This window comes from Emydura macquarii, unplaced genomic scaffold (assembly GCF_026122565.2).
Source record: "Emydura macquarii macquarii isolate MOO-44397 ecotype Brisbane River unplaced genomic scaffold, CSIRO-AGI_Emac_v2 contig_2676, whole genome shotgun sequence".
NCBI classification, from domain to species: Eukaryota; Metazoa; Chordata; order Testudines; family Chelidae; genus Emydura; species Emydura macquarii.
In genome coordinates, this window is record NW_027132813.1 from 44141483 (window position 1) to 44153964 (window position 12482).

The 12482-nt window shown below is 39.3% G+C and overlaps 1 protein-coding gene across 3 annotated transcripts in view; it reads right to left on the bottom strand.

Moving 5' to 3' along the window:
* The window catches only part of SPTLC3 (serine palmitoyltransferase long chain base subunit 3), a 138222-nt gene that overhangs the window by 64476 nt on the left and 61264 nt on the right, over positions 1-12482 (bottom strand). For all 3 annotated transcript variants that reach the window (XM_067564674.1, XM_067564673.1, XM_067564671.1), the window contains 2 exons: positions 10420-10568; positions 587-711 (listed from right to left, as the gene is read on the bottom strand). In XM_067564674.1, coding sequence (XP_067420775.1) covers positions 587-711; positions 10420-10568 — 274 coding nt within the window. The remainder of the gene's footprint in view (positions 1-586; positions 712-10419; positions 10569-12482) is intronic.

Genomic DNA, 12482 nt, shown 5'->3' on the forward strand with positions numbered 1-12482 from the left:
GGTAAGCAGGGGAGAGTCAGTCCCACTCTTTAATCCTTACAACAGCTCTATGTGATGGGAGGCAGAAACTATTCATATTTTAGAGAAGGGTAAACTGAGGAAAAGAGGGCTAAGTACTTACATCAGTACTTAGATACAAGGAGAAGTGCCTTAGCAACACCCAGAAGTGACTGACAGAGAGCATGATGGAATGATGAACCCAAGGTAAAGAAGAGCATAGGTGTCAGAACTCAGAAGTTCCTGGTATTAAATCTTATGTTCAGACCAAGCCTCACAGTTTACTGAGGGCTGGCGTACACTGATGGCGATGGTTGACGTAACGTAGCTTGTGTATCTCCTGTCGACGTACTTACGTTCACTTAGCACGGCATCTTCATGGTGCTGCATTAATGGGAGACACCATCCCATTGATGCAGGCTTACTCCTTTCGGGGAGGTGGATTAATTTAGTCAACTGGAGAGCGCACACTGATCCTCTGAGCAGGTCTACACAGACCCACTCAATAGATGCTGCTGCATCAATGCCGCGGCAGTGAAAACATACCCTGAGTGTATGAAGTGTAGGCAAAACAACAAGTCATACTCACCTTCCCAACCAGTGCTGGAATATTCATAGAGTTAGTAGCAAAGCCCATGCCAAACACCATAGCAGCTTCCACATCAAGAAATCGGGCCACCAGGTTCTCCAGTTCTACGTGTTTGTCAATATTGCCTGGATTAAGAGTTACAAGGCATTTTAACATCTCATTACAATATAAAATGTATCTAATTCCAAAGACAGAAAGAAAGAAAAACGGTCTGGAAATACGCAGTTAAATTTCATAGATGCTTCAGACTTGACAAAGGTTTTCCATTTATATCTTGCACACCTGAGACAAAATGCAAAATAGAAGGATTCACGTGAATTATAATTGGGCCAAGGAGGTGACTGACCTCTGTTGTTAAAGTAGTACAACAGTTTCCACAACAGCCTCCTATTTTCACATACTAATAACTTTGTGAAATGTTCACATTTTTGTCTTCATGTTTTGTTTTTTTTTAAAGTAAGCATGTAAAAAACACCTTTAGAAGGAAAGTTTTCGCTTGAGTTTTGGTAAAATGGGAAACAAATGAACAATCCCCACCCACACTTTTCCCACCATAAAAAAAGGGGGAAAAATCAGAACCATACTTTGGTAGAGAGGGATAAAGAAGAATATTTCTCCTGTGTCTTTTTGAAAGCTGTGAACCAGCAAAAAACCTCTGCTGCCACTAATATTTAACTAAAGAGCAGAGAACTCTCCCTTCACAAACCAGATCTTTCACATCTGATTGAGGTGAATGGAATCAGGAAAGCAGTCTTTATTATTATTTCTCATTTATATAATGGTAGTGCCTAGAGGACCCAATCAAGTATCAGGGCCCAACTGTGCTAGGTGCTGTACAAACAAATACAAATGATAGTTTCTGCTCTAGATAGATCATAATCTTAGGATGACATCAAAAGGAATAAGGAACAGACAAAAGCATGTGGGACTGGTAGGATGAGATATAAAGCAATTTTGCATAAAAAGCTAGTATTCTCAATTTGCTATCTGCCTAGCCACTAGCGTGGTAGTGTTCTATAGGCACCTTGGCAAAGGTAAGTCTTAAGGAACAATTAGAGGAAGGAAAGGAGGTATTTTTATGGGTTTTGACAGTGTTTTCCCCATGAATATTGTTAGGGGGCATAAGAGAAAGTGTGATGGTGCTGAGGGAACAAATGGACCTATTCCTGATAATAGCTTGTGTCACCCACAGAGCAGAGGTGTGGTTGGTGTCAGTACACCAGTAGGTCTGGAAGGTGAGGCAGAATTAAATGGTGAAGGGAACTGAAAGTGGAGACAAGAAGCTTTTGTTTGATCTGGTGGAGACAGGTGAACAAATGGAGGGCTATTTAAAAAAAGGGCGGGGCAGGGAGATATTACATAATGAGAGCGGTGAGCCAGAAAGGTGATCTTCCCTGTCATAATTGAAAACCAATTGTAAAATGTTCTCATTATTGTTCCAGCAGCAACCATAACTCAGCTGGTTGTACTGACGTAGTGTTTTCTATTTCTGTTTTTCTGTTCACATGTATAAAGTACTTAAAGGAACATCATCAAATTAAAAAACCCCCACATGTGCGCTGAAAAAAAAATTGCATATCCATCTTTCCAACTCTGGTCAGTTGTCCTAACAGTAATTCTTAAAGGTATGTTTTTGTCACTCTTCGATGGAACAGAAAAGGGTAGCATGACGGTTATTTCTTTAACCCATCTTTGTTAATTTTGCTAGGATGATAAACTGAACTATTTGAGATTTGTGTGAATTACAAATCCATGCAATGGAAGCTAGATGCCAATAAAATGCAGTCACTCTATATTACTATCGGATATAAATCCCTAACTGCAAACCAGAACCACTCCTATATTTGGTGGGTTTTGTTTTGCAAAACCAAAACCTGATTGACAAGGATTTGCAACACCAGCCTTGGCTTTGCACATCACTAATTATAATGGAACTACCGTAGGTGGTGGGTGAGGAATAAGTATGATACATAGACCAGATTTTATCAATGAAAGGCTAGTGACAAAATCATACAGGGTGGGAAGAACAAAGCTGATTCAGGTTTTAAAAGCAGAGGATATTAAATGTATTAAAACCAGTCATTTAAGTACAGTATATAATCAAATAGGAGGATTCCCCTAGCATGGGAAGGTCCTCTGGTGCGTACAGCCAGCCATGCCAGTTCTATGTACCGTCTCACACTCAGCACTCCCATATAGTGCCAGCACTAGTTTTCTGGCAATACCCAGCTAGTGGAGCTGCTCCTTGGGAAGCAGCAGGTGCAAGTTATAGCAACCCTAAGACTCTTCTGTTTTGCTGGAATCAGACAAGGTCACCTTGATGTTACATTCCCCCCACATCCCACCAGACTCCTGCCCTGACTGCAGCTCAGCCGGACCCGAGAACTGGGGCCATAACGCTTTCCCCAAACAGGTGGCATAAGCTGTCTAATTAATAAAAGAAGAAAAACAGCCACCAACAAATTTGAAAGGAAAACCCAAATAATTCCCCCCTCCCCAATCCCAAATTCCTCTTCAAAGATTGTTATAAAAATGGTGAAATTTTCACCATGGTAAAATGGTAAAAAAATTAAATATTTAAACAATTAAACAATTAAATAATTTAAATTAAATAAATTAAATAATTAAATTAAACAATTAAATATTTAAACAAAAAAGTTAGATGTCATTCATTTTCTATTATCTGTTCAGTTCATTTAGCATTTGCATTTCCTCATGGACAAAGATGATGGTAATCAGTTTAATCAATAGTCTAGTTAGTTTCTTTTTCAGGTTCTTATATGCTAGCACAGTGTTGTAATGTCGGAGTTGCAAATGCTGGTGGGCAATATTTAATTTGGTTTTTTTTTTAATTAAATTCTTTCCACTAAGTTTTTTCTTTTTTTAAATAGTATGGAAAATTTTCTGTCAACCTTGGGTTTAATAAAAGCTGATTTTAAAAACAAATAAATCACTTACATCTGGGGCCAAAACAAAACTGACAGAGTCCCAATAATCCTGACACCCAACATAAATCACAGGCCTAAATTTTCATAAGTCAGTGGTAATTGTGAAATTCAAACCTGAGTCACATGAAAGAATCCTGATTTTCAGATGAACCCTCTCTCTGAAAATCAGATCCTTTTAAAGGTGGCTGAGGTTGGACACCCACAAACTGAGACACCCAGAATCATTAGTCAGATCTGAAACTTCAGGTCATAAATACTGCAATTGATTCTAAGGGTACAACTAAGTTCACATTAGATTTAATTTCTTATAACTATGTTATCTTCAAGGCAGTGACTGTCTCATCCTATGTGTTTGTACAGTACCTAGGGCAACAGGATTTGATCCTGATTAGGACCTTTTTTAATATAAAAAATAAAATAAAAATAGTAACACAACCATCACCTCCAGCCAGAGTATGCTGCTAAATTTCACATGAGGCCTTATAGCTTGAAAAAAGTAAGGTGCTATTGTAATTTAAAGGTGGATATGGAAATTTAGGTTTTTCCTGAACAATCAAAGAAATTAAAAGACCAATCAAATAATAATAATAATAAAATCAGAACAAAGCAACAACTGATTTTTGGTTGAGCACCAAAATTTAAACTCTCCCCACAACTGCCTTCGATACAACTCACACCCAACTTATTCTGTGTGGCCTAAATCTAGCCCTTTGCACCTAGACTGAGTAGCAAGGGGAGAATTTCAAAAGGGATTGGGGAAGAAATCCTGCATGGCTGCTATGTAGCCCTAATCAAGCAGTAAACCCTGCTGCTTCTGGGTGCCAGCTCCGCAGAAGATAATGGCCATACAGCAAAAGAACAACCAAGTGTTTAACTGCAGAGCCCCACAGAGCTAAGTTTTGCACTATGCAGGGGTGCAGCTTGTCATTCAGGATGCACGGCTTGTCCCTCTTTTTAAAATAAAGGGAGAGTTCACTCTCCGACTGAACATCCCCAAAGCCTCACATAGATTCATAGACCCCAAGGCTAGAAGAGACCACGGTGTTCATCTAGTCTGACCTCCTGTATAACACAGGCAGAAAACGTCCCCAAAATAATTCCTAGATCAGATCTTTTAGAAAAACATTCAATCTTGTTTTAAAATTCGTTGGTGATGGAGAAATCACCACAAGCCTTGGTAAATTGTTCCAATGGTTAGTTACTCTCACTGTTAAAATGTATGCCTTATTTTCACTCTGAAATTGTGTAGTCTCAACTCCCAGCCATTCGATTAAGTTATAGCTTTCTCTGTCAGAGTGAGGAGCCCATTTTAAAATATTTGTTCCCCATGTAGATAGTTATAGATGGAAATCAAGTCACCGCTTAACCTTCCCTTTGGTTAAGCTAAATAGATTGAGTACCTTGAGTCTATCATTATAAGGCATGTTTTCTCACCCTTTAATCATTCTCATGGCTCTTCTCTGAAACCTTCCCAATTTATCAACATCCTTCTTCCACTGGGGGCACAAGAACTGGACAGAGAATTCCAGCAATGGTCAAACTAGGGCCAAATAGAGGTAAAATAATCTCTGTACTCCTACTCGAGATTCCTCTTATGATGCATCCCAGGATTGTATTAGCACTTTTGGCACAGTGTCCAATTGGGAACACATGTCCAGCTAATGGGCCCCAAATCTTTTTCAGAGTCACTGCTTCCTAGGGATACTATCCCTCCCATCTTGTAAGTATGGTCTATGTTCTTTGTTCCTAGGTGTATACACCTATGTGTATATATCAAATATCACTTTCTAAGATACACAAAGTATCTTGCATGGTTGGGGGGAAAAAAAGAAACAATATTTTTTTTTAAAAGGTAAGTGATTAACTAACAACTTATCTCACACACTGACAGAACAAGAACCAATCTCTCTTATTAGGTCCTTATGCTTCTGTAGTTACAAATTGCATATTAAAGTAACATGCAAATGACTGGCTATTTCAGAAATAGCATAGACAGGACTTCGCTTTTCTCACTGTCATCATTGTTTTAATCATGTTTACTCAGACTGCAATCATTCCTCCTAAAATATGGAGTAACAAAGGACTTGTCTATATAAACAATTACCATGGCAAGTTTGGGTGTGAATCTATCCAGTACATAGCCACGGATGAGCCTGCTATGGATTACCTGTCCCTGTGCACCCTGCTGGTGCGTATTAACAATTTACGAGTGTGCTTTGATCTAGCCCTCTTTGAAAGAGGACTAGCTCAAAGTGCATTAACATGTTAATCTATTTCCAAAGTCAAGCACCTGAAAAATACTAGCATTCTGACTCAGTAGCATCTTACATCTACAATGAACTCTTCACCATGCAAGGCAGTGCAGATTCAGGCCCAAGGTTTTATTATATTATAGATTTTATTTGGCCTTCTGTCTTTAAAAGAAAAACTGTAATCACTGTACTTCTTCATTCTCCCTTCTCTTCACTACACTTCTCCAATAAATGAAATATTCTTTTCATACACAGACCTATCATTGCTTAGAAAGAGATCTTGCTAATTAAGGCCTGAACATACAAAGCACTTACGCATGTGTGTAACTTCGAAGGCACTCTTTGTGCTTACACTTACACATATGCTTAAGTGATTTTTGGATAGGTACCATAAACAATCTTTAGCTTTAGCTGTTATACCTCAATTTATTAATACTTCAAGTACTTAAGTATCTGCTCAGGGAAAAAGCTTCTTGTCCAGCCTTACTATGATGAACATCATAAAAAAAATTAAAACTATATTCACACAACAGTCAAACAAAAAAAAAGTTACTCATCCCAAGCGGGTAAGTAAATAATTCAAAGTTAACAAACATTGCAAGTAGCTTACTTTAGTATTAACTAGCACAGGGTTAAAGCAGCACTACTGATATAACACCAAATGATCTAAACCCATCCTTGTACCTCCTCTTCCTACTTTTTCAACCCCTTACCTCCTTCTTCTCACTGTAACTTGCCCTCTGAAAGGCTGTACATCTTAGAGTCAATATATATATGCAAGAGAGCTGGATTCTCTTTTAATGCTTATTAAAAATAGCTAGAATCCATACAAACAAGTGCCTCATCTTCCCAGCCATCAGCAATTCCAACAGGAAAGAAATCAAAGGTCATGTCACTATAGGACTGACTACAAGCTGTCACATTTTTAAATCCAAACTCTATGCAGTCTTAATGATTTTAGATGTGTGGACATCTGCTGCAACATGTTCCTTGGAGAAAAAGAAGAGAAATGTTGCCTAACTTTATGCATTGAGAGTAGTCCCAGTGTGACTCAGTGGGACTATTCATAGAGCATACAGTTAAGCATGTGTGTAAGACTTTGCATGGTTGGGGCCTAAAGGGTTTGTTATCACAATTTCTTAAGTACTGTAGATAAGCAATGTAGACTGTGCTAACGGCATAGGGGTGGTAGAGTGAGTGCAGCCTAGGGACTGTCAATCAAGGTGTCCACTGCGTGATCTTTGTGGATCTGCACATGTGCAGAAGGGATTCCTGGCTGGAGGAGCTAAGGTCTCAAAGTCTCGTTATGGTTATGAATCATGTGAAGGGTAATGGTCTTGCTTTGCCCATCAACTAGTTTACCCAGCAACAGATTTCTTAATGTGTTTACCGATCAATAACTCTCTCATGCTCTGTATTAATTGGTCAATGTTAATCAGTCATTAATAATATAGGGTTCATATATATATATGAGAGAGAGAGAGAATACAGTTACCAGTTCTTTGGCATTATATGGCTAGGCATTATCTACTAGCTAGGTCGCGTCACTGTGACTATGCCTGACCAACAGAGTTACAGTGTTTATGATTTCATTTCTATAATAAAAGCTATTGTTTAAATACTTACCAAAGACTCTGGAATATGAGGCAGAACCTGTCAAGGAGTGCTATTGCCTGATAGGGGAAAGGCCTAGCAGTGACACCAACAAGCAAGCCAAAGCCAAAAACTATTTGTCCCATCCAATTTCCTTTAACTTCACTGCCCCCTCTTCAAAATTTGTGTGCTATGCATTCATGCCCTGAAAATTTAGCAAATTTAGTATTGCTCCAGCAATAGAAGATAAGTTGTTAGACTGAATATTTGAACACTATACATAATCTGCTTTATTTTGTTTCCTTAAAGACATGACAGGACATGTTTTAATTTATTAGAGACATTTCTTTTAGGCAGAACACTAGTCCAGGAATGTAATTCTGCTTTCAAACAAATATAGAATTTGAATCTCTAATCAAGCTGAAAATCATATAAAAGTCCTCCAGTAAAATGGTCTACAATCAAAGGACAAAGAATCAACAGTTCTCGGATACTTAAAAAAGAATTTAAAACACCCAAAGGTCTCCAATCAAATCAGAATTCAAGGAAACCAGGGATAGTAGTTCTGGGATATCCCCAGATCACAAGTTATGGTAGATAAATGCCAACCTGAGATTCTTATCAAAACATTTATTTCAACCACTGGGTTGGCCAGTTCATGAAAACAAAATAAGACACAATCCAAAAGAAACCTCTGAGTGATGTCATTGGCACAATCATTTTTGGCAGATTCAACCATGATAGTAAGATAGAGCTGGCTGGAAAACTGAAATTTGTTCATGTGAAAAATTTAGTTTAATTTTTTTTCTGTCCTGCATTAGAAACAAAAAGTCAAAAGTATTGTTTTTCATGAGAAGGGATTTCTAGAAAAATTCCATTTTGAGATAACTGAATTGGAAAATTTCATCTTGCCAGCTGCCCACCTGGCAGGATTTTATCAAATTCAATTTTTCGCCTGCAGGCAGAAAATGAAATTGACAGGACCCTTCAAGGTGCTCAGCCATTATTTTGATTTTCCCAGTAGAAAACTGAAATTTGTCAGCAAAACTGATTATTTTCCCACAACATTTTTTGATTTTTTTGCAAAAATGAAGACTACTCTGATGAAAAATTCCTCACCATTTCATAATCAGCAGGGACATTGAGCAGATCAAGAGATTTCAGGCTCCCACCAACACACACTGCTAGTCATGTTTCATGAAGTTCAGTCCAAACTTTTAGTATGATAACCATGGCCATTAACAGACGTCTCCAGAGGGGGACAACAACAGCTGATAACCAACAACTCTAAAGACTTGCAACTTGTAATACCCAAAGTTATGCAAGTTACCAAAATTAGTCAAATCAGCTTTGAAAAAGCACTACAAGCTGTCTTTGCAATCAACAGTAGCTGAAGGCAGAAATGGGTAAGGCTAGAATCCCTTAATTTTATATTCTTGCGCTACTAGCATCATATATAAAAGAGTTTCAGAAGACTATTCCTTCACAATGGCCAGGTACAGAAAGGACTTCTGCACAGCAATGCAATCAGAGTTGCTTTCAGGTGGGGAAAGGAGACAGATATACCTTTTTTGGATGGCAAGCTAGCACATGGGACAAAAATTTACTGAAGATTAACCCTATGGGCTGCAATACCTATAGATCTGCCACTGTTCATCATAAATGGAAAACAATGGGCTGTAGAATAAGAATGTAGAATAATATTAATATAATAGTAATGCATTTTTATTAAACAACTAATCAAAATCCTGAGATTTATTCAATGCCATCTGTTTTGTTAAACAGTTGTGTAAATTGCAGCCCCCTGGACAGATTAGCTGAATAAGCTCTCTAGGAAATGTGAAAAGGAACAAGCAGTAACTAAATTTTCCATTTTATTTACATAAATATTATTGCTAAAGGGATTCTTTATTTCAAAGCATTTACAAATGTCTGCAGGGAGAATGCAGTCACTTTGGCAGTAAGATGCATGTACTGCAAGTAAAAGGGTTTATTTCTGAATAATGTTATTTCTAAATGAAAGCACAGTGATGGAATTGTCTTAACAGTAAATAAAAATAACCTTACATTTGGATTTTGGGGAAAAGCTGTGTGAAAATACATATGCCACTGGCAAACAGATGAAAAATAATCAGACAGAACCTTGAAAGTTTGACACTCTTCCCCTAAAACTTTTTCCTGTAGAAAATAAAAGATTTTTACACTCTAAAACACTGCCTTTCTTTCTTAGTGAAGATGTACAAAGCAAAAGCCTGAAGAAAGAAAACTGTATTTCCATGGCCGAGAGATACTTCCTTTAAACTTTTCATATAGTTTGAACCATAGCCTGACTGGTTTATTATAAGGAGTTCAGCATTATATCATCACATAATACCTTTTTTCCCCAATAAAATGCTTTGTACAAATATGAATAGTTCAGACAAGGGTAACACATGCGGCCTCCCACAACAGAAAAATAATCTATTTTTAAAATATATCTTGATTAAAAAGTTAACTAAAGTTTTCACAAACCCTTGTTATACCAGACTATGACTGGGCATATTCCATCTATATTCTCTGATACCCAGAAACCACTCAGACTCTCCAGCAGACCAAAGAGGAACAGAGATCTCCCTCCCTTGAAACCTCAGCACATACTGGGCCAGTCCTCTTTCCCTTTACTTCTTTCCTGGCCTTCTTTTATAGCCCTCAGCTGATGGCTATTTGGTTCATTGGCCTCCCCAGACTGACCAGCTAATTAGCCACATATTTTCCAATCAGCCTTTTCTATGGCACCTAATTGGTGTCTAAGTGATTAGAGCACCACCAGTTGTTAGTCTTCTCCTCACATCCTCCGGCGTGTACTCCAGGAGGTGAGGGCAATCTTATTGCCTGCCTCTCAGGGTGGGCGGAAGGGTGCTCGCCGCCTGTCCCTTGCTCCTGCAAGTTCTAGTTAACAAGCACAGAATCTTACAAGTATCCAGTTTCATCATGGCATCTGTAAAACAAACCATTTAGCAACAGAAACCATGGTAGTAATTCAGCAGTTTACTCCACTTACCCATTTCCTGCCTGGTGCTGCATACTCCTGTCCCATAGCTCTGTAATACATTTGCCACTGTTTTCAAAGCATTAGCATCCGTTTCTGCAAAGCCGAGGTAGTTATAAGAACCCATATTGATTACATCCTTGATAGATCTTCCAGTAAACCTACAATTAAAGCAAATTTTAAAGAGAAGGGCCGTAAATATTTACCCATCAAGTTTTGTTCTATTTCCATATTTCAGTAATATGCAGAATGTAATTTCCCATTATAGTTGTCAGTTCTTTTCTACTCTCCTGGCTAAAAAGAGGAGGTTACTTACTGTAACTGGAAGTTCTTCAAGATGTGTGGTCCCTATCTGTATTCCACATGTGGGTGCGGATGCACTCCATGTGCCTGAATCAGGATGATTTTTTCCAAGCACTGTTCGTTGAATTGCACATGCACAGTCATAGAATCACAGAAGATTAGGGTTGGAAGGGATCTCAGGAGGTCATCTAGTTCAACCCCCTGCTCAAATCAGGACCAACTCCAGCTAAATCATGCCATCCACAGCTTTGTCAAGCTGGGACTTACATCCTCTAAGGAGGGAGATTCCACCACCTGGGTAGGTAACCCATTTCAGTGCTTCACTACTCTCCTACTGAAAAAGTTTTTCCTAATATCCAATCTAGACTTCCCCCAATGCAAACTGAGACTGTTGTTCCTTGTTTTGTCATCTGCCACCACTGAGAACAGCCTAGCTCCATCCTCCCTGGAAGTCCTTTTCAGATAGTTAAAGGCTGCTATCAAATCCCCCCTCATTCTTCTCTTCTGCAGACTAAACAAGCCTAGTTCCCTCAGCCTCTCCTCATAAGTCATGAGCTCCAGCCCCCTAATCATTTTTGTCGCTATCCACTGGACTCTCTCCAATTTGTCCACGTCCTTCCTGTAGTGGGGGGGCCCAAAACTGTACACAATACTCCAAATGTGGCCTCACCTGAGCTGAATACAGGGGAATAATCACTTCCCTCTATCTGCTGGCAATGCTTCTACTAAAGCAGCCCAATATGCTGTTAGCCTTCTTGGCAACAAGGGCACACTGTTGACTCATATCCAGATTCTTATCCACTGTAACCCCCAGGTCCTTTTCCGCAGAACTGCTGCCTAGCCAGTCAGTCCGCAACCTGTAGCAGTGCATGGGATTCTTTCATCCTAAGTGCAGAACTCTGAACTTGTCCTTGTTGAACCTCATCGGATTTCTTTTGGTCCAATCCTCTAATTTGTCTAGGTCACTCTGTATCCTATCCCTACCCTCCAGCATATCTACCACTCCCCCCAGTTTAGTGTCATCTGCAAACTTGCTGATGGTGCAATCCACCCCATCCTCCAGATCATTAATGAACATGTTGAACAAAACCGGCCACATGACTGACCTCTGGGGCACTCTGGTTGTTATCAGCTGCTAACTAGACATTGAGCCATTGATCACTACACATTGAGCCCGATGATCTAGCCAGCTTTCTATCCACCTTATAGTCTATTCATCTAACCCATACTTCTTTAACTTGCTGGCAAGAATTCTATGGGAGACTGTATCAAAAGCTTTGCTAAAGTCAAGGTATATCACGTCTACCACTTTCCTCACATCCACAGAGTCAGTCATCTCATCATAAAAGGCAATCAGGTTGGTCAGGCATGACTTGACCTTGTTGAATCCATGCTGACTGTTCCCAATCACCTTCCTCTCCTCCTAGTGCTTCCTCATCATCCTCATGTGTCCCCTGATGCTTCCAACCAAGGATATAAGGGGCAGTGTGGGTTGACACCACACCAGTTTCTCATCTTACCACAGTGTGGTCAAGTCCGAAGCAGAGGGGAAGGAGGGCAGGTAATAGAATACAGATAGGGACCACACATCTCGTAGAACTTCCAGTTACAATAAGTAATCTCCTTTTCTTCTTTGAGTGATGGTCCCCATGTGTATTCCACATATGGGTGACTTGTAGCCATGATCAGTGTGGTGGTGGGTGCGAGGAGGCTGTTGATAGAGCCATTTGCAATATAGCTCATCCCAGGGCCTTGTACGCAGCTGCTGCATG